The 23767-nt window shown below is 40.7% G+C and overlaps 1 protein-coding gene across 5 annotated transcripts in view; it reads right to left on the bottom strand.

Moving 5' to 3' along the window:
• Reln (reelin) overlaps window positions 1-23767 on the bottom strand; it is a 460226-nt gene that overhangs the window by 223421 nt on the left and 213038 nt on the right. For all 5 annotated transcript variants that reach the window (XM_052719248.1, XM_052719250.1, XM_052719251.1 and 2 more), the window contains exons 5-7: window positions 19145-19177; window positions 16539-16617; window positions 1434-1530 (exon numbers count right to left, since the gene is read on the bottom strand). In XM_052719248.1, coding sequence (XP_052575208.1) covers window positions 1434-1530; window positions 16539-16617; window positions 19145-19177 — 209 coding nt within the window. The remainder of the gene's footprint in view (window positions 1-1433; window positions 1531-16538; window positions 16618-19144; window positions 19178-23767) is intronic.

The raw sequence follows: 23767 nt of genomic DNA, 5'->3' as shown, positions 1-23767 counted from the left end.
TTGGCAACTCTTAAAGTTAGTGACTTTGAGATGACACAGAGTGAGAAGGAAGCTGTAGGAGGAAAAGGAGAAGGGGCTGTTCACCAGGAGCAGTGGCCGGGCACCGGGAGCAGTGGCCAGGCACCGGGAGCAGAGCAGCCAGGCACCGGGAGCAGTGGCCGGGCATCGGGAGCAGTGGCCGGGCACCAGGAGCAGAGCAGCCAGGCACCAGGAGCAGTGGCCGGGCACCGGGAGCAGTGGCCGGGCACCGGGAGCAGTGGCCAGGCACCAGGAGCAGTGGCCGGGCACCAGGAGCAGAGCAGCCAGGCACCGGGAGCAGTGGCCAGGCACCAGGAGCAGTGGCCGGGCACCGGGAGCAGAGCGGCCAGGCACCAGGAGCAGTGGCCAGGCACCGGGAGCAGTGGCCAGGCACCAGGAGCAGTGGCCGGGCACCAGGAGCAGAGCAGCCAGGCACCAGGAGCAGTGTCCAGGCACCGTGAGCAGAGCAGCCAGGCACCGGGAGCAGTGGCCGGGCACCGGGAGCAGAGCGGCCAGGCACCAGGAGCAGTGGCCAGGCACCGGGAGCAGTGGCCGGGCACCAGGAGCAGAGCAGCCGGGCACCAGGAGCAGTGGCCAGGCACCAGGAGCAGTGGCCAGGCACCAGGAGCAGTGGCCAGGCACCAGGAGCAGAGCAGCCGGGAACCAGGAGCAGAGCAGCCAGGCACCAGGGAGCACAAGGAACATGTCAGAACATGGCAGAGTGACTGAGCCAGGACCTGATATACAACAATGCTTTGATATCCTTTTCAGGGATGTAAAATCAATGCAGTCATCATGTCAGAAAGGAAGACCCAGTCAAAATAAAAGGCCCACGAGCTGGATGATGATGGTCAGTGGTTGCTCTGTTTTTGATTTAGAATGCTCATTGCACATATAGTTCCAGAATTTACCTTCTCAAGCAATGACTAACACTGAAATTAAGTGACGGTAACCTACTCTGGAGTCGTTTGGCATGAATGACATTAAAAACAAACTCAGTCATTCAGTGAATTCTTTAAAAAGAAATCCATCAAAGTTCATCTATTGTTAGGAACCAAAGAGAAAATAATAATAGCAAGAGCAAGTCTTTATATAAGAACTTAGTCACAATTTGCTTATATATGACATTATGTACATGTGATATACACAATCATATCTGTATTTTAATTCACCTAATTACAGTAATGAATCAAGTTGAGTGAGACATACTGATGCTGCCAGTTTTATCACAGAATCCTCATTTTTATATTTGAAAATGAGCATAAAACTGCCTCTCCCAATTTTGAGACATCGATAATAGTACAAATAATACTGCAGATTTTCATCTGAACTCCTAGAATGTAGGAGAAGCTTTTGTTGACAAAACGTAGAGTAAGCACCGTAATGAAAGAGCTAGCTCAACAGCACACACTTACCAACTCTCGGGGGCCGTACGGCTCGCAGAAGGTGACGGCATTGCCATGCATGATCGAGCCACACTGCTCTCCAGTCTCACAGTTGCTACACTCAGCCCTGCAGGGACACAGAATGCATTCTCAGTCTGAGAACTGAGCAGTACAAGTTGGTTTCTTGCTCCAATAAGGAAATGCATGATAGTTATTGTTACTTGGCTCAAATTGTCACTGCATAGACAGTCATGGTATACTGGAATCTGACAAGCTTCCAAAGACACAGAGCCAGAAAGGCTTGAGAATAAACCTTAGTTCTTTCAGTAACTTGTAGTGGCGGGGAATTCCTTAACTCTCCCAAAGTTTCAATTACCTCATGAATAAAATGACAATAACAGTACTGCGATAACAGTACTGACCTCAACTAGCCAGTGTGACAACTACATGAGAGCATCTAGAAACTGACAGTGCAGAAGCAGTCTGATAACAGGCCTTAATAATGGGATATGGTATTACCAATAGTTATAGATAAGATATTGAAGTCCAGTAGGCCCAAGTGTTATTTCAAGTGTTAAAAATGAAGTAACATACACTTACACAATAAACTAAAAATCTACATCTCTAAAATGGAAATGTGTCTCACAAATAGACAGCTTGCATTATGGTCAGTATAAGTGTTTTAAATCACTATTCTCAAGCAAACTTACATTTTACATTCTACTATGCTAAAAATAATGGAATCAAATTCAATCTACATATGACTAAGGAATATACACAGATTCTGATACAAGTAAGTTTTGGATACTGACTTACATTAACCTTGAAAAGAATTTAATCCTCTGTTTAACACTATAAACTGAGGTGGTTAATAAAAATGTAAGATAGGATCAAAGTATATTTTTCATGTCTCTCTAGTAGAAACTGAAAGTATTTGACTTGGGATATGTTCAGTAACATTTATAATGCTCCACACTGTAACATGTCCACCTACAATTATTACACATCTAACATGCAGAAAGAAAGATCTATATTCCCCCATCTGGTCCTCAAACCACATGAGAGCTTTATGTGATGCAGAGAGAACATTTTCAAAGACCTTCCCACTCCAGGTGACAAACGCTATCTATAGAAAGGGCACTCTGCCCTCTGCCCGGCAGACGCTGTTACCCCTCTTGCTGGTTTATGCTTTCAGGGAGGGGGCAGCAACTCCCACCCAGACAGGAAGACAGTGTAGAGAGAGATGAGCAGCCCCTGAGGGCAAGAAGCAGAAGCACAGAAGTATAAATATGGCAGATGAATCTCAGGACTTCTTATTGGTTCTCCTGTCTAGAGCAAAGGGCTGCCATGCGAGCCTTTCCAGCTGTGCACACACTAGAAGATCAGCAACACCAATTATCTCTAGATTTTTTCAAAGAAACAGAAAGGATTTCTAATGAGGATTTACAGTGTCATTCATTGTATCGTAAATCTTAGCAGGAAGTTGGAATCCTTTCTTGATTACTGTGCCTCAAAAGTCTCATAAAATGTCTTTGATATTAGAAGGAAGACAATTTTTGGTATGTTCATTTACTGTATGTAGTACTAATAAGTACTGGTTGAATGAATAACTGAATGTAATACAATTTCATAAGCAGAAGTATTCTTAAGATCAGAGTCCTAAAAAAAATTTCATAATACTGCTTGGCACATACTATGCATGAGGTATTACCTTATTATTATTAGTGAAATTACTATCACTATTAATTTCTTGTGAGTTTCTACCCTTTTTGGTAGTTACAAAACTGGTATATCTGACTCTCTTCTTCCTGGTACAGAGGATGTTATATGAATTTCTTCCTATTGTATTTCTAATTAAAAGAAACAGCATAAAAATTAGATTGGGGGAAGGGCTGGAGAGATGACTCAGCAGTTAAGAGCACCATCATGGCAGCTCATGGGCATCTGTAATTCCAGTCCCAGGGGATGTGATGCTGTCCTTTGACTTCCATGGTCACCTGGAACACATGTGGTACACAGACAACATCCAGACAAAGCATATATTAAATTTTAAAAAATTAGGGAGATTTTTTTCATCGATATGGAATGGGCTTCTTATATTAGTGATAGATGAGGATTATTTAATCTTCATCATTATGAAATAGCTTGAGAGAAACATGAAACTTGAAAGAGAAAATATAAGAGAATATTCAGAATTCATAATTGCAATCTGCCATCAGCTCCAGGACAGTGTTTCTCAACCTTCCTAATGTTGGGACTCTTTAATACAGTTCCTCATGTAGTAGTGACCCCCAACCATAAAATTACTCTGTTGCTACTTCATAACTGTAATATTGCTACTGTTAGGAACTGTAATGTAAATTCTGATGGTCTTAGGTGACTCTTATGAAAGAGTCATTCAATCCCCACAAGGGTTGAGACCCACAGGTTGAGAACACTGCTCTAGGACCATCACTAAAAAATATCATTATTTATATAAATCTGAGTTTGGCTGTTTGAATTTCTGTAGCAATCATTTTAGCTCTATGTGTTCACCAGGACTTCCTAATCAACCATATATAAGGAAAATAATATCTGAATACAGCACGAATGGTAGGCCTCCCTGATGTAGACAGCCTGGAGTTAGAGATCGGGGACTAGACAGGAGGTGTGAAGCATCTGGAGGACCAGCCCTGGTTTGTAGAGTAATGGGGGCTAATGAAACACAGGAGAAGAGGAAGCAGCAAGGGTGGAGCTCTTCCGGACACTGTCCAACACTGTGCTTCATATCTCCAGAACTTAAAAAAACATTAAAGGCATGCTACCATGTTTAGATGCTTGCTTGAAGATTTCCAAGTGCCAGCTGTCACTCACAGGGTTGCTACCTGGAGGAACAAAGCCTTCCCCAAGGATTGATGGGTTAAATCAGTGGGCTTCCTGCCAAAGTCTTTTAAATGTCCTTTGCTTGATTTTCTCACAATCTGACTGCGTTTGTCAACACAATTTATTTTAATTTACCCTGAATGCCTATCCCTCTAGGTGGTCAGGTCTAACCCTTCTCTGAGCTGCAAGTAGTGTTTATTCTTTTATCATTTATTACTGCATTCTTCTGTTTAATACCACCATGTACAGGACTTAGAGGTCTTAACTTTAACACACTGTGCTTAGCTTTAGCAATGGCTGACTGATATACAATGCTACTTTTTCCAGCATTTACACTCTAGATGGAAAGGCAGAAGAGTAAATAAGCAGTTCCAATAGAGGGTATCCATGCAATGGTAGCTAGTTGTTGCATCGTTTTATATAGTCGAGCGCCCTAAAGTGCACCAAAAGTGTGTGACACTCTCTTGGAGGTCACAGGTTATTGTCTTCATTTTTACTAAAAGAATAATGACCTTCAGAGAGGAAAGGACACTTGTTCAAGGTTACACGGTTGAAGAGTTGCAATCTGAACCTTTTCTACAGTTACTCTGTCCATAAAACGGAAATATACACTGACTGTGGTGGGAACACTTCAAAACTGGGCAAGTAAGAGTTTCTGGAGAAGGTAGCCTCTGAACTGGTTCTAAGTGAGAACTAGAAACTAAGCAAGCAAGAAAGGCCAATGTGTGTAGGGAAAAGAATTTGCAGAACTTATGATCCATAAACTGAGCTGTTAGTTCAGTGGGTTAGTATGGCTGGAATCATACTGCACACACAGAAAGATGGCAAATCGCGAAAGTACAGGGTTTCAGAAATGACTGACAGGGTGACTGACAGGCATTGTGCTAGGCAGTCTACAAACAAACTGTCAGCCACCTAAAACTATTGCCCTCCAATCTTTTTATTCTTATTTAGAGATGCTAAAACTGGAATTTCGAGACACCATTGTCCAGGTAACGTAACTAGTAATTTACAGAACTGTGTCAGACCCCCACTGTTTTGTTTACAAAGTCAAAGCCATGAGACAAATCCAACTTGCAGGAAAATCACTGTACAGATGATGGACTGGAGGCCCATAGACTAGGGCCTATGCAACCCCAGTAAGATACAGGGGCCATATAACTGCCTTCCAGCTTGCAGGACAGAGGGCTCAGATGGGAAAGGCTCCTGCCACCAAGCCTGGGTTTGATCCCTGAGGTCTACATGGTGGAAGGAGGAGACTTGTTCATGCAAGTTCCTTTTACTCCACATGTCTGCCACAGTATGCCTCTCTACCCTCATAAATAAATAAAAGAATGTAATTTTCAACTTCCTAATAGCTGCCTTACAAGCTAAAGAAACAGGGCAGGGAAGGCAGCTTGGTAGCTGGGCATTTGCCTGGCAAGTTCAGAGTCTTAGATTCAATTCCTAGCATGGCAAAATCAGAAACCAAAGAAGAAGTAAGGCCCAAATTAAAGAAACAAATGAATCTTCAAGATGTTTTATTTGATTTAATATATTCAAATTATGTTTTCACATGTAATTAACATGAAAACTATTAATGGCATAGTTGATAGTCTTTTATTCATAGTAGCCCTCAAGTTGTAATTTATATCTTAATTCAGACGAGCCATATTTCTAATGCTCAACGGTCTTATGTGACTAGTGCCTCTCTCTCTGGGCAGCACAAACTGAGAGAATGACTACCTGGAAACTGATGTTCTCTAGCTGCAGTGACAACTGGAGATGACAAGCCAGACTCCCAGAAATGGCAACTTAGCATCTGGTTGAAATCATAAGCATATATATTTTTTTGGGCAGGGGGTCTAGGAAGGGTACAAACACAGAGGAGAGGTCCAACACTGTATCCCTGGGGAGCACTTCAGTTGTCCTGAGTCTGGCTTCTGAGCTCAGACTATCATCATGGCCCTTCAGCATAACTTCCCTCAACTCTAACTCCTTAAAATTTCCATGTTTTCCTGGCAGTGGGGTTTCTTTCCCTAATGGTTACTAACCACCCTGTGCAGCCTGTGAATGTGAAATTCCTGATAGTCAATGACCTTTCTAATATTTCTTTTCTATCATGAAGATTAAACATTGTACAAGTCCACATAAGAAGCCTATTACCACAAAGGGCAAGAAAAGCCATCAGTTCAAGAAGAGGGAACAATTCTGAGGGAAACCCGACAGAACAGAACAAAGGAAACTTAGAGTTTCTCAGAAGATAATTGTGATCCCATGTCTGAAGGACAAGGCAGATTTTAAAACTCTACAGATGTAAATAACCACATAAACTCGAGAATAATTCCTGGCTAACTAAGGATTTCAAAACAATTCCTAAGTGCTATATGTTCCTTCTTCCTAGGCTCCTATCTCAACAACAACAACAAAACCTCTGGATGCCTGGAATTTTCTTCTTCTTTTGTGGAACAGTTCAGCCTGTTTCCAAGAACTGGAGTTAAATTTGGTGACAAGTAGCCCAACTTTACTGAGGCTCATAGGGGAAATGAAAGGTGCTGTTTGCTGTGACATTTGAACTGATGGCCTCATAACCGGTTTCTTCCTTTGAGCTCCTTTTGAGGAAAATCAGGCTTTGTAGAGTCAGGCAGCATAGTCTTCCAGATGTGTGGGAAGGAGGAAGTTTTACATAATCCCAGTTAAACAGGCTTTTGTTTCTCAATTTAAAAAGGAATGTGACCTCTCATGGCAAAAATACGGAATGTTTCTCTAATTCAAGAGACCCTTTCTCCTTTTTCTTACTTCCCCAGCTTGAAAAAGCTGCACATAAGAATTGAACAGACACTGTGATACATTATGAACTGTTCACATCAAAATATACCCATCAAGAACAATATGATCAGAACACATTTTAATGGAAATGCATGTAATTTTCAAAGACGATGTGAGACTGAAATTTATTAAACCCTCTCTGGGCCTATTTATTACATGCTTAGGTTCCATGAGCCTCCTCTTAGAGTTCACAGATCATCACATTAGAAGGACCTGAAACATCACTGTGTATCGTTACCAGCATTTGATAAACAATGAAACAGGACCAGAATCCAAGACACCACAGTCACCCCTGAATACAGCCAGTAAGAGACAAGAACTCCAGTTCTATAAGAGAAGTGTGTGCTGCGAAGAATGCTTGTCATTTTTTTTACTGCCATAGCTTACTTTGAAATTCTGTAATGACTGTTCTTAAAGTTATTTTTTTAATTTGTAAGATAAAGAGATTTGGTTTCACTAAAAAAAAATCCTATAAAAATAAGACAATGAAGTGGATTTCATAGAAAAACATTGAATGAATTCACAGGACTGGTGTATATAAGAATTAAGTTCAATGAGACTTTGGCTGCTAGAAATCCTGGGATAACTAATCAAAACCTATTTTATGTTTATATTTTCATTCTCTTCTTCCTCCTCTCTCTTCTTTCCCTTACTATCAAATATAAACCAATCAGTAACTATGAAGGTTGTTCAACAAAACTATTTAGGCTCAAACCTGAATCATGAAAGATGAAGAAGCCCTGGGATAGGGGTTTTGCTCTCACTGTACTTGACAGCGAAGCTTGCATTTTTCTATTCTATTTACGTGTTTATGTTTTTATATTGAAACAAAAATTTTATATGATGTGTATTTGAGTAGAGAGCACACTTCTAAAAGTATAATTATGTCATTTATTCTGATTTTAATCTATTCAGCAGGCCCAGGAGAATCAGGAGTGCCATGTGGCTCTGGAGACAGAGACCCACACACTGCAGTGACTAGCAGGCCCTTGGGACACAGGAAAGAGGGGGAGGATTAATGAGAAAGCTGAGTTCTTTTGCACAATTGCAGATTTATGGATGGTTGGTGGTGACATCATCCCGACAACAATAAATAAGTAATTGAAATATTATTTCCTTGAGTTGTCAAACGATGTGACTCATTCCTCTATCAGATCAGAATGAACTCAACCAGCCTTTAGTCAGACACGCTTCTGAAACGAGTCAGTCACCTGGAAACTCATTGATAATCACTTATCATCAGATTCTCATTTGAGATACATGGCCTTTGTCCTCAAGACCTAGAACACCAATTATCTATCCATAATTTATTACTTCTGAAGAGGTCAATCCTACACTCCACCCCACAAGAAGCAGTGTGCTTGTTATTCAGTGAGTCAGAATTGTCTATTCACCAGCATTTTTGTACAAAGATGTTAAAATAATTTTATTATTTGTCTTGTTCACAAAAGTTCTTTAAAACTGGAAAAGGAAAAGAAAATTATTCTTATAACCCTTTGATCCAAAGATAATGTATCTCTGACCCAGTGTAGATCACAATGTGCTGACAGAAGCTGACGTGTGACTTCACAAATCAAGGGCCTTAAACAAACCAGAGTCCAGGGCCTTCTGTGAAGCCTCCACAGCCTTTGACCATATTTTATTTTCTTGTATTTGACTTGCTTTTTGAGACAAGGTCTTTCTATGTATCTCTCATGAGTATAGCACTCACTCTATCGGCTGGACTGGCCTTGAACTCATGGCAATTCTCCTGCCTCAGCCTCCTAAGTGCTGGAATTACAGGCATGTGCTACCACATGCAATTTTATTTTGTAAAATAGCTATGTTTTGTACTAAAGAGAGTATGGCCATTTATTTGGGAATTATTTATGCAACCATTTTGAAGTAATTAAAAATTAAGCTTTTTTTTTTTAAATCAAGCTTTTTAAATTTCAAAAAACATTCAGTACTCATTGTAAATGTAGAATGTTTTAGAAAAACAGCAAGGTAAATTCACTCTCTAAGAATAATCTCACCTTCAAGCATATGCTTTTTTTCTAAGGAGCTAACATACCTCAAATGTGAACATGACAAACTCCATTTATAGCTCATTCTTTCTCATTACTTCTCACTGTGGAAGGTAAGAGAAGTCTTCCGATTTCACTAGGGAGTTGAAAAATCTGGTCTCTTCTTCATTAACAGGCACATGACAAATAGGTTAAAAATAACCCTCTAAAAACGTACTACTGCACACGGTGTTCTCATCTCCTACTATGGTGAATTCTACAACATACTGCTTGAAGAAATATTTTCTCACTTGCTTCAAATGTACTTGACATTTAATTCCATTGAGTGAGCTCTTGTTTCTGTCATCTCAAATACAGACTAAAGAAGGAAGTAATAGTCTCTAGATTTATACCTTCTTGCATTAGTGGGGTACCTCCTGGTTCACCTTTCTACTGTAGATAAAGACTGTCCCTGAGTAATTACATCACAGTAAAAAATAATAAGGGGAAGGGATTAAATGCAGAAGAAGAGACAGAGTTTTGTAATAAAGGAAAAGGTTATTAATGAAAAATATGGAGACTACACAAGAGAGAGAATAACAGGAAAAGTTGCAAAAGACTCACATAAGAGCAGAGTACTGTACTTTGTGTCCAAAAATAGAATTATAATTCTTCAGCAAGTACAACAGAGGTTCTGGCAAGGGTGTGTCAATGTAGAATGTATTTTCCTCCGTTTCTCATCTGTTCACAATCTCTTTGCGTCACCTGTCCTGTAAAAGCTACGTATAGGGTTTATTCTCCCTACAAGCCCTAACTGTCTTCCGACCTCACTGCCCTTGGGACTGCTGAACACAGAGTAAATTCTGTCAAGCAAACCTGAATAAGACAATTTCACCAAATTTCTTCCCTTCTTTTCTCCCCTGATTATCGTGAAACTCCACTTGTATTGTGCTTCTCACACCTGCTCACTGAATGGCGGAGGCCTCTTGTTTCGTTATTTATGGTGTGATGGGGTCTCCTACATGCTGGTGAACTAGGAAGTGGAGCCGCCATGTGCCCAGCCTTTCCTTGTGCTGGCTGAGTGCCTAGGATGCGGCTTCCACTAGTACGACTCGCCTCAGCCTAAGACCAGTGTTTATACTCTTTCTTTAGACAATAATTTTCTCAGTGGAAAAGCACGATACTATACAAAATCATCATTTTTTGTTCTATCTGATATTAATCGCTTTGACAAATTAGTAATTTCAAGAGAATGCAGCCATAGCAGAGTCTGGGATCTTTTAGCTGTTTATTTTGGGATTTTCTGGACCGTAACAGCTGACAGAGGATTCTCGCTCGTTAGGGTTTGAGACAACCTTATGTCTTCCTTCTGGAGGCCCCCACATCCCTGTGGGTATCACAGCCCAGGTGCAGAGAGGCTTCTTCGGAGGAGCAGCTCCGATCCTATCTGGGCTGCAGGACACGTTTGCTGTTACTGTTGCTCTGTTGCTGTGCTGGAGGGGAAACATCTGCTGTCCTCTGGTTACCACCTATCATTGCGTTCCTGAGTAGCCCTGTACTTCCCACCAGCGCATCCAGGGTATCACAGCCCCAGATGCCTTCTGCGATCTTCAGAAAACAAGCATTACAGGGATAACTTGAGCGAAACAAGGATGCCTCCTTGACTTAAAATTGCCTGGGGAAAACACACTTATAACTCAACTTAATCATTTTTAAAAATTCATTTATTTGTGTTTCCCTTTCTCTCTTCCTCCCTCCCATTTCTCTCTCATTGTGAGTTAGAAATATACTTTATTTATTACTTTTCTTTTGCTTTCTTCTGTTCTTATTTTATTATTATCGTGTGTAGATGTGCAAACCACAGTGCAAGTGTGGAGACAAGTCTGTGGTCATTTTCTCCCACCCTGCCTGGGTTTTGGGGAGAAAATGCAGGTCATCAGGCTTGCATGGCAGTCGCTGTTACCTGCTGAGTCATCTTACCAAAGCTTGGTGAGTTTTTTAAATTGGGATAAATTTATGCAACTGAAATGCATATATCTCTATTTTGACAAATATGCACATCTATTCAACATATACTTTCTCAAGATCATCATTGCTTCATAATAATGATGTCACATTAGTTTAATTCATAAAAAAAGTACTCTATACACACTAATGTGAAATAGTAGTTACCCAAATGTTAATGAGATGAAGTATACTAGTGGTTTCTGGAGATACAGGGATTCAAATCTAAACCCTTGTGCATGCTAAGTAAATGTCTTACCTCTGAGCTAATCCACAGTCCTTCAGATTCGTGGTTCCTAATCTTTCTCTAGATTTAAATTTAGTCATGAAATTTCCACTCTTTTGCGGGGACAGGGTTCAGAGGGTTGTTTCTGCACAGTGAGCGCACTGTGGATCCCTCTATCACCAGCAATGTAGCTGTGCTGAGCACACTTGCTGACAGGGAACTGTCAGCGGCATTAATGGGTTCCTGTTGCTCTATCAACACTCCCTGTCACCCCCTCAGGTTCAGTGACACTTGAGAATTGTTGAAGGCATTGCTGTTCTTCAGAAGTAGGCCTGCATGTGGCCTACCATACAGGCCAAGCGAGAGTGGGTCTCTCTCAAGTCTGAGCAACCACTCCATCTGCCTGCTTACTCTCTTTGTTCCGAATTTAGCTCCCAAACAAAGCAACCAGAAGTAGGTGGGAGGGGGAGAGAGAAAGGGCCCAGAGGAAGTCCTGGGACACAGAAGCAATGTACGGGGGGGGGGGGGGGGGGGGGGGGGGGGGGGGGGGGGACGACACAAAAGCTGCACATCACCACAGTTGAGTGCAGTAAGGCGTCTTGGAGGTATATTGCCTCCTCTTCCCTAGTTAAGAAACAAAGAGCAGTTCCCAAGCCGTAATGCAGGAACAGAAGCAGCAACTTCCCTGGAGGAGCGATTAGGACAGGAAGAAAGGCTCTCTGTGAGTATAGAGTCATCAAGGACTAGAGCTGGTCATGGAGGACTTGGAGGGCATCTACAGAAACATGTCTGGGCACCAGGGGCATCCCTACTTATCATGTACCATTGCACTAATATGACTCCTGAGACTTAGCTACAATCTAGACAAATGGCAGAGGGCAAGCCAGAATTGAATAAAATTAAGGCTGAATGGGTGAAAAGAAAAGTGATTAAGTGGGGCTACAGAAGAATAAAGCAAGCTGTGCCTTCCTGGTTCTAAGTTTGTGAATGAAATTCATAATTACACTTGTGTTTGCACAAATAATTTCTAGAAGGACAGAGAAACTACTACCACAGTCTTCAGCTCCAGGGAAAGAGAACAGAATTCTAATAGAGAGGGAAAGGCCTTATTATTGTTTATATTCTTTTATTCATTGATCTTCTCACCAAATGAAATGGTCATGTCTTAAATCAAATCTTTAAACTGTGCAGTACGGAGTTCATTCACCATTATGCTCATGTACAAAGTTTCCTGATTCCACATCATTGTCATCAAAACTTGGCAGAGCCACAGCACTATCCCTTTAGTCATGACAATGGGAATATCACTTTTATTCTTCGTAGTTCATGTATAGTTATCTGCAATAAGACATCAAATGATACAGTAAAAAACTGCATGAAGTAGAATGGAAAATGGACATTAGAAGAAAGTAACAGGAGCAAATAAGTGAATGACTGAACTTTAGAACGGATCTAAAATTACACAGCTACAACTGTGATTTCTTCGTGTCTCTTTTTTTTTGATTGTCCATACAAATTATTCTGATTTTTTTTCTGAATTCCCATGGTTGTCCATAGGAATTACAAATTGAACAATGCTCATGAAGCTTCCAGAACCACGTGGAAGACCACACTGATATGAGTGTCACACCTTTCTTTTCGGGAAGATTATTTGGTGAGTTGTGGGAATGCAGCCTAAGTGTCGTACCCAGCACTTTGCTCCTCTCTGGTGTGTGTGGTATGGGCACAGACTCAGAGATGGCATGGAGACGATCCTTTCCATATGATCATCAGGCTTCCAGCAGGCTTTGGATTGCTTTGTGACAGAAAGAGACTCAAAGACAATATCATAAAGGACAAAAGTCATGACAAATGTGTACCGAGTAAGCAAATTTCAGGAGAGTGAAAACCAGTCAGAAGGCTTCACGTCAAGGTGAGGCTTTGCCACTTTCTTAAAAACATTAAACCGAGGGCACTAACAGATGGCTCAGTGGGTAAAGCACCTGCCAAGCAAGCATGAGGATCCGAGTTCAAATCTCCAGAACCCACCTAAAGCAGGGCACAGTGGTGCATGTCTGTAATCACAGACTACACAGTCAGTGTAATCTGAGTTAGCAAGACACCAGGGAAAAGGAGAACTCACAGAAGCTCACAGGCTCGATCTCTGGTGCACTCCTCAAAGAACAACAGAGACCCCGCCTCAAACAAGATAGAGAGTGAGGACCAATATCCAAGGTTGTCCTGACCTTCACACACATATACATTCTCATTACAGGTATACACACATATGCATGTGTGTGTGCACGCACACACACACACACACACACACACACACACACACACACACACACACACACTAGAATGTCTGAATTTACTGGGTTTTGGTTCTGAGCCTATGGAGCTTATGTTTATTTTTAAGGGGTCCTAGCGGCCTGGCGATACTCTTTGTCCTTATCTGTGATTCTGCACATTATCACTCCATTTTCATTGCATCCACAGAGAATGCAACATAGCTATATTTAATTTGATGTTTGTTTTTATGCAAATGTGATACAGAAGACTGAAGGACTTAAGGAAATGGATTAAGGTCATCTTTAAGACTCATGTCTGGGTTTAGAAGAAATATAGTCCAATGTAGAAACATCATCACAGAAAGAAGGGAAGGAATGTGGGAGTAGGATATGGCAGATGGATAGGAAGGAAAGCAAGGGAAAAAGAAGTGGAGAGAGAGGGGGAAGAAGAAAGGGAAGAGAGAGGAGAGGGGTATGAATTGGGAGAGGAAGAAACTTTTACGTACACCTGTCATGCCTGGGCGTGGTAGTACTCCCTCACTTCTCAATGCCTCATTTTTGCTGCAAGAAATGGGGGTCCCAGAAAGAAGGGAGCTCTTTATTTTTCTCAGGGTGCTGAGTTAGCAAGCTACATGTTCAGAAGTTAAACCAGACTGGCCTGATCTCAGAGACTGCCATTTCTAGTTTCATAAAATGCCTTCTCAAGTAGGAGTGCCATGGTCTATGTTTTCTTAAAAGAGCTGAGTGAAGGGGTTGCGACAGCCAAGCAGGGGGTGAGCTTGCTCAGAAGCATGGCTGGTAGAAGTGCTGGTTCTAAGGTTAAAAGGGGAAGTGTCAAAAAGTGGAAAAATCGTAGCATTAAGTAAAAGAGACATAAAATCCATAATTTTGGCCAGGAAAGATCATACCCAATTAATCATGAAAATGGTTGAAGTAAAATCAATCACATTTCATTGATTTAAAAACAACAGACTTTGACTCACATAAAAGTCACATTTTGTATTTGTCAAGAAAACTGAAGACGATGAGCTAACTTGACAGAAATGAACTTTCCTTGAAATAAACAAATCATCTGCTGACGTCTATATTAGTGGAATGCAGAGAGATAAATGTCAAGAGAAAAGGAAGAAGTTTTCTTGGTCAGACAAAGTTACTTAAAACATTTTTTTGTTGTTTTTCTGCCTCTTCTTAATACAAATTTCTATTTATTTCAAGACATTTATGCTGTGGGATGGTCTGCATGTCAAGTGTGTTGCTGATTGGTCAATAAATAAATCACTGATTGGCCAGTGGCCAGGCAGGAAGTGTAGGCAGGACAAGGAGGAGAATAAATCTGGGAAGTGGAAGGCTGAGTCAGAGACACTGCCAGCCGCCATGATGACAAACAGCATGTGAAGATGCCAGTAAGCCACGAGCCACGTGGCAAGGTATAGATTTATAGAAATGGATTAATATAAGCTGTAAGAACAGTTAGCAAGAAGCCTGCCACGGCCATACAGTTTGTAAGCAATATAAGTCTCTGTGTTTACTTGGTCGGGTCTGAGCAGCTGTAGGACTGGCAGGTGAGAGAGATTTGTCCTGACTGTGGGCCAGGCAGGAAAACTTTAGCTACACATTTATATTAGGATTTTCCCCAGAGAATTCTCTTCTGGGTCCCATACTATTACATTGAAGTATCCCTGTCCATGATGTCTAACTTCTCATTGATGTGTCTCTACATCATCATTGAACTATTAACTACTTGAGAGAAATGCAACTTCTAAAAGAAATCCCATTTAAATAATTACTGCTAAGTATTTGTGTGAGGACAACACGCTAACTGATTGTGCCACTAAAATATTTGTTAAAACAGTAAAAATAAACAAAACAGCAGAGTGATTTCATATGCTGACATTCAGAGGTAACAGGGTCATCTGCTTTCTAATCTTGAGTATTGTTATTGCTTGGGCTTTCATTCCAGGTTCGAAGTTTATCATTTTTTGAACTCCTTTTTATTTGCACAATTATATACAACATTACAAAAAGCCCAAAATTCAGAGTCTTCCAAAAAGATCTGGATTGACAGACCTATTCTAAGGTCAGCAAAAAATGTAACACACGGCCAACACATTTATATTTCAAGCTATATACAAAGTTTCTAAAGACTGAATTAGAGTTCATTATTTTGTTGTCCTCAAAATCCCTGGAATTTATAATTAAAAGACTTCTAAAGAAATACTGGGGTGTAGATAATGAGGAGAGTTAATATGAGAGATTATTTCAATTTATGATGAAACCATTTGTCATTTCAGAGAAGACATCGTCCTTCTTCTACTCAGCAATAGTTACTAGACACATTCCAGCATGACATTGTATATATGTGATAGCTAATCTTGTCATGTGACACAGCTGGGAAGAGGGGACTTAGTTGAAGAACGGTCTCCATCACATTGACCTGTGGGCAGCTCTGATTGCTAACTGATGTATAAGAGCCCAGCCCAATGTTGGACATCCCTAGGCAGGCAGCCTCACTATTTAAAGCTGCTGAGCAGGATCATGGAAGCAAGCTGGTCAGCAGTGTTCCTCCACAGTCTCTGCTTCAGGTCCCACCCCAGGTTCCTAACCCGAGTTCCCTCAGTCACGAACCTGGAAGTGTGAGCTTAAATAGGCCCTTTCTTCCTCCAACTTGCTTCTGATCATGGTGTTTATTACAGCAACAGAAAAATAAACTAGAATAAAATATGAAAATTTTATAAAACTAAATATCCATCCAACCACACTCGGGGGTTGGAAGAACACCTACATTCAATTTTAAAGACGAAACAAATGGGCACTGCAGCTGGTGTACAAGTCTATGCCATAGTTAATGGCTCTCATCAACACATTAGTCCTCAAGAGCGGGTGAATTTTCGGTAACTGACCCTTCAGGGAGAAAATTTTTTCTTTAAATGAACTCAGCATCGTTTCTCCAATCAAAATACAACTCATCCCTGTAACTTACCATATATTAGGATTTAATTCCAGTTGGTGGTAGGAGTCAAAGTCGTCCCGTAGGATCACACTGTCACTGTGTATTTCAGCTATGAGAGAAAGAATTTAGAGAAGAATTTTACACTATGGAGGGGAATTTAGCTATTATGTGTGTTAACATGCTGCATCTATGAAACATAGTCTTACTTTAAATTAAAACTGACTTTTAAATAAGCAGTTAGTTATAGTTTCTCTGTCAGTAAATGCTGAGGATGAAGGTCTTGCTGTTTACACTTCTTGAAGTCTGAAACCCAGAGTTCCCCAAAAGAAACTGAGTGGTCACAGGCAGGAAGGTCAAAGTGAAGAGAGGCTACACAGAGCTTGTCACTCATTCCTGACCCATATCATGTCTACCAAGATACAGCCTGGGCAAACCTGCTTCTGCTCATTAAGGCCTGGAAGAATGGGATGGAGAATTCTGGCTATTTAGTGTAGCCAAAACAGCTACCATTTAGTCTTCTGAGGCATTTTCTCTTGTCCTTCTGGTCAGCCCTGTTGCCCTGGCTTGATTTTTAGAATTCCTCACATTCACTCATTATTCATTTAGTACGCTCTGAATTGCTAACTTAGCTGAATTACTAACCATCAAAATTGCTCTGAAAATATTATCTATACATATAACTACAGAGTCAATTTAAAAGTCAGGGAGAATGCTAGGGTGCCAGCCACGGTGGTAAATGTAGTAGTAGCACTACCTTGCAGTTGTATTCAACACTTATTTTTAAGCATTAGGATTTGGGGCATGCCAAAGAACATCTTCAAAAACTGTAGAGTGCCTACTTGCTCTGGAAAGAGGGTGGGCAAGGAAAAAAATGATTCCATCGCCAGCTATGATGTATGTGTGTTCAAAGTGCAAAAGGAGAAATTAATTACGGCTTTAACAACATTCTCATCAGATTTTTGGGGCTTGTGCAGGAAGTTTTGGGTAACAGGAATCCTCTGGGTCTTTTCCTTACAATTTTGTTTGATGTAGTTAGTTTTCAGAAAAATTAAAATCATATCATGTGACTAACAGAGACCCTTTAACAATTTTTATGTTTTTCAAAGTTGATACTTTCTGCTTTTAGGGGCTCAGTCACACAGTTCTCTGAACTCACTGGGTAATTAAAATCTCTTCCAAATATCAGGGAAGATAATTTCAAATTCTCTTTGGTGACATCCTACCTATGGCAGTCTGCACCGCCTGAATACCAGGTATGCCAGCAGGCAAGCATATAATGAAGCATGGAAACCCGCAAATCAGCACGTACTTAGGAGGACTGGCTGTTCCTCCTCGAAGCCTGAGGCATGAGAACAGGGAGAAAGTGGCTATCCACTGGAGAGAACCTAGTGATGGCTCTGAGCATGGGGGTGATTTAATGATCCCTCTGAGCACTTGGATGTGGTGTCTGACGTGCCTACAGGGTACAGCTCTCTCAGGTCACAGCTTGGCCAAGGCTCCACTGCACCACTGTGGGTCACCAGCCTGTCGTGGCTGCCAGAAGGCATGCTTCTAAGCAGTTATGTTCAGCTGCCAAGAGGAGCCCCAAGCTGTAGCATTACATAAAAGCAGAGCTTCTCAAGGCAGATTTTCCAAAGAGAAAAATAAATTAATTGGGTTTGTAGGTTGAAAGGAAAAGCCCAAGAGACAAATAATGGACCTATCTGAGGCCCCACAGTAAGAGATGCCTGGAAGTACTGGGACCAGCAAAGAGGATTCCTTTCACTCTTATTAAATTACGAAGGGTAGGAAATTGCTTTTTAAAATAAGTCTTCACTGGCACAACATGACAAATTTAACTCTTAATGGTTACTTGTTTTCTAGAGACAACCCTCTAGGTTAGCTTCAGTGAATAAACACATTTTATATTTATTTATTACCAGATACTAGGATACCTTTTACTATATAATTCGAAATTTCACTTAATCCACATAACAACCAATGAGGTAGATACTGTTATTGATTCTATTTTACATGTGGGCACAGACAGGTTACTTGATCAACGTCATAACTTATAGAAAATGGTGAAGATAGGCTAAACATAGGCAGTTTGACTCCAGAATCTGTGCTTTTAACCATCCCATTGCCTTGCCTTGAAGAGTTGGGGCCACAGAGTACATGACACTGCTAAAAATCATGGGTTCCTTTTTTAAAGAAAGGAACCACTTAAAAGCTCCCTCTATATCAGAAGAAATGACTGAATGGTTGCCCACTTCGACCTAAGAACTTGAGCAGAAATCTTAAATTTAAAATGAGCCCTGTTTGTCCACACCTGAGGTTCCTGCCTCTGCACTCTGATACGATGGGCAGGTGCTCTGGAGAAACTCAGGTTTGGACACTCAACCATAAGGTCGCACTGAACAGGGCTCGAAGAATGAGGGTGCTAACATACGGAAGTCTTCGAGGGGCAGTGCAGAGGCTTCCCTGGGAGGCCCTCTGCTCCAGCCCATCGGAACCTGAGTCTAGGTGACCCCAGTGAAGGTCAGAGAACCAGAGCTGGAAGTTTCCACTCCACAGCATGTGCCCATATAGCCAGAAGGGGAGGGGGCAAGGTCATCAAGTACTAAGCTAATGACATCAGAGTCTTATATACTTACCGAGGTGAGACTGAGCACTGGCTTCTGTGGGAGCTGGAACAAAAGAAGAACAGAGAATGATGACTGATTTGTGATAGAAGCAAAATCAGTGACAAGCAACCACAAATGCAGCAACAGAACCGAGTTCACATGAAATACACCACACGGTAAGGGACTTTTTACTCTGCGGGACTAAGAAAAGAAATGCTAAGCCAGGTGTGGTGGTGCACACCTTTAGTCCCAGCACTCAGGAGGCAGAGGCAGGCGGATCTCTGTGACTCTGAGGCTAGCCTGCCTGGTCTACAGAGTGTGTTCCGGGACAGACAGGGCTACACAGAAACCCTGTCTCATAGGAACCTGCCCAGTTCAAATTGCTGACAGTCATTTCCACCCCGCCACAATGATTTCCAAATTTGAGGAAATGTCAATTCACTACCTAAATGTAAGAGTTATGATACATGTACTCTAAAGTATTTTCTAACTTTCAAAGAATAATTTCAACTAGACATGAAAAATCAATTTCTCCCACAATGGGCAGTGGCTTAGTTATGCCAGACTAAGAATCCAGAATTAGCAGTATTTTAAAATGAGACTGGTGAGTGTCATAAATTGCTTCAGCTTAACATATAATATACTGAATATATTTGTGTGTGCTTTTAAAAAGTAGATTCTAAGCTGGACATGGTGGCGCATGCCTTTAATCCCAGCACTCAGGAGGCAGAGGCAGGTGGATCTCTGAGTTCTAGGCCTGTCTGTCTACAAAGCAAGTTCCAGGACAGCCAGGGTTACACGGTGAAACCACATCTTGTAAAAACCACACACACACACATACATGTGCACACACACACACATGCACACACAGTTGATTTTATGGAGAGTACCATGATTAAATTTGTTAAAGCCATTTGTGGAACTCTTACAAAATGGAACATAACACATTTAAAGATTTTGTGTTTTATGTTGATACTTATTGATCAAGTTGTAGGGGTCCCACAATGGCTCACTGAATTAACTCTCTGAATGAAGGTTTTTCTCCAAACAAAAGGAATATTTGCCAAATATCCAAAAATCAAAGGTAGACTATGGCACAGGGATGCATGTTCTCCCATGTCACACTGCATACAAATAGGCTGAACAGAAAGCTTCCAGGAAAGGAATAGTTGACTTGCAAGCTAGCTGGAGAAGTGGAAGAATCTGTGTTGAAACTGAATTTTTTTCTGGTGTGCAGGGTCTCACTCTATAGTCCAAGGTGGCCTGGTGCTCACTATGTAGCCCACCCTGGTCTCACACTTACAGCAATCAAATGTTGGGATTACAGGTGTGTTCTATGACAATGGCCTTGAAAACTAGAATGTATAGGGCTAGGAAATGGCTCAGTGGGTCAAGCGCTTGCTGAACAAGCATGGGAATCTGAGTTAGGCTCCCCAGCAACCCTAGGAAAAGCCACATGTGGTGGTGCACATCTGTAATCCCAACACTGGAGGGCAGAGGTCGGCAGCCCCAGGTACTCAATGCACAGCCAGTGTAGCAGAAACAAGGAGCTCCAGGTTCAACGAGAGACCTTATCTTACAAAATAAGGCGAGGAGCGATGAAGTAAGACAACCACTGTGGGTCTCTGGCCTCCACATCCCAGCACATACCACTCACGCATGCAAAAATAAAATAAACTAGAAATGTATTGATGTTACACATTTCCTTATGTGAATGAATGTTAGATTGTAACTTGTAAGTCCCAGTGTTATCTAAACTGTCTGCAAAACCTTAGATATCAATCATAGCTTCTTCCGGTTACATTAAATAATACTACAGTTGCTTTTCATTTTGTATAGTATCACTCTAAGTTACATATTAACAATACTAGATTGCTAAAAATAAAAGAATTTATTTGCACACCGTATTGACATATACACATGCTTTGAGCCAACGTTAGATAAACTCTCCTAAAAAAATGAACAAATTTTGTCAATATGTGACTATAAAGGAAAATGAGCATTTTGGATACTCAATCCAGTTTTTGAAGACTTTTAAGAAGTTAAGGACAGGCAGGCATGTAATGTTACTTCTAACTGCAAATTTATAAAATCTTAAATAAGCCAGATATTTAATATTTAAATGCATCCCACATATATAATATATTCCAGATTTTCAAGTCTTAGCACAAGAAAAAATAATGTAAAATATCTTATTAACAATTTTATATTGTCTGTTATATTGAAATGTTTAATATTTTACATTTTCTCTGTGTTAAATAAATTAACTATTTTATTTTTGTTTCTTACATGTGGCCACTGAAGATTTAAAATTACACATAAGCTGACATATTTCCATTGGACAAGGCTGAATTAGAGTTAGGAGGAAGCTCTGTACTAGGTATCCATTAGGGAATTATGGCTACTCAAAAGGTGGGAAAGAAATCTGAGCCACTTAATGCAGGTGAAAATCAAGAATTGAAATTTGCTCATACTCTTTTAAAGCTTGGGCCTACCAAAATCACACACAGTAGCCTGGCATACTAGAGAAAACGAGATTGTATTTAATCCCCTCTTGACAACGGTGTTACCAATCATTGGCTTGTTTTAGGAGAAAGATTTAAGTCAACATGGGACTCAAAACACTGCAGCACTAATAAATTCCAGCCAATTTATTGAGTGAAGTATTCAGCACAATGAAGTCCTCAATACGTTTGAGAAGAAAAAAAGATATCTGAAATTGAGCTGTCTGTTAACATCACTGAGTGCTGAAGACCATCTTTGAATCAGGTGGGTAATATATATTCACACACACACACACACACACACACACAAACAAACACACACACGCACACACACACAAACACTGATAGGTAATTTACACAAACATAGGCATTAGGCTACCAGAACTTTACATCCTAAATCATTTTGGAATTCAAAGGCCCTCGGTAGTTTTGTCTCATGCATCTTTTCACCTAATTTGAAATTCTAATGTATTAAATTTCCAAAGCTAAATATGACAAATTAGACATGGTCTGTGAAGTTAGTATTTAATGAGCTATGATCCGAGACTTTCATCTCCCCAGGAATAATTTCTTTATTACTTTTTGTATTTTATTGCAATAAAGCACCATTTGACCTTCAAGTATGATAATTAAACTTCCAAAAATGTTATAAATTTAGAATGAAAATAGTTCTCCCTGTATTCAGGAAATAGTTATGATCAATATAAAAGATTACTTAATATTTAAAGCGCTAAATTATACACAGAATCCAGCAGTATTAGCAATTATTTTTCTCTTCCATCCCTCTCTTACCCCCACTTCAATTTGATTTGTGTTCGACAGCAGCTTATCCTTTTTCATATCCTAAAATAAATTGAATAGGATCAGACCAAAAATATATCTTATGACTTAGAGAACTCTTTCAGGTAAGACTGATTCTTTTATGAGCTATCAATAACAGGACTTAATGACTAAACCTTATGACTCATTGTCCTACCATGCTTATGCACACACATTTTTGGAGAAACAGTCACATAATTTTCAAAAAATTGGTCATGATATGAATAAAATTTTTGAGTGAAAAATAAGAATATAAAGTAATATGCTGTAGGAATTGTTGGTAAATTATTTTAAAACGTTGCTGTATAATTAAAAAATTCTAGATCTTTGAGAACTCTAAAAATATAGTTCATTCATGGAAGAGAGAAAAGTCAGTAGTACGTTAGCCTGAGGCCCAGAACATGTGATCAGGATTTAAACAACAACCAGGAAAAAGGCAAGGGAGCCTAGAAGGGGTAGAGAGGAAGAGGAAGAAGAGAATGGAGGGAAAGAGACGCAGGGGCAGTCTACAGAGGGCCTTGGAAGCCAGACTAGGCTGGCTACTGGAACCACTAACATGACAAAGGCAGTTTGTGTCGAGGAATAAATGAACTGGTGGAACTACTGAACAAAAAATGTGCCGGTACTTATAGAAAAAACAAAGGTTGTTTTAGGAAATACTAAGACTAATAAGTTATCTTAAACACACTGGTATAAGCACAGAAGACAGACAGGAGTGAGCAAAAAATGTTCCCTGGGCTTCTGTTTAACGCTTGGGGTGATACTGCGATAAAAAGAGGCAGAGTCAAGGGAAGTAAAGTCCAGGTTAGAACTGAATGAAAGGCAGTTAAACGGCATCTGAATGTCATCCTCTGGGACGGTTCACTGTGACTGTCAGCTTGATGAGACTCAATCCATGGAGTGTTATTCTGTGAAGGAGCTTCTAAATTGGGTTAATTTAAGTGGGAAGACCTAACCTTAACGCAGGTGGCACCATTCCACAGGCTGGGGTCCCTAGACTATCCACAAATGAAAAAGTGGGCTAGACAGGGCATTCACCTCCCTGCTTTGTGATGGTGGGTATGCAGTGATCAGCTGCGGCATATTCCTGCTGTCCTCTTTCCACTGTGATGGTCTGTCACCTCAACTGTCAGTGAAACCAAGGGCGTCCTTAAGATTCTTTTGTAGGCCATTTTGTCACAGTGACCAGAGAAGTGACTAAAAAAATTAAGAACGACAACGCTCCCCGAGATGCCAGCCATCATACCACACAGACCTCGGCAGCATTTAATCCCTTTACTCTTTTCCTTTTTGATGAAACCTACAAGACCAGGCCTCAGGAATGAGATGG

This window comes from Peromyscus californicus, unplaced genomic scaffold (assembly GCF_007827085.1).
Source record: "Peromyscus californicus insignis strain IS unplaced genomic scaffold, ASM782708v3 Scaffold_6__1_contigs__length_162567912, whole genome shotgun sequence".
Classification (NCBI taxonomy): domain Eukaryota; kingdom Metazoa; phylum Chordata; class Mammalia; order Rodentia; family Cricetidae; genus Peromyscus; species Peromyscus californicus.
The sequence above is the reverse complement of the archived record's forward strand: the minus strand, read 5'-3'. Positions and strand labels throughout refer to the sequence as shown.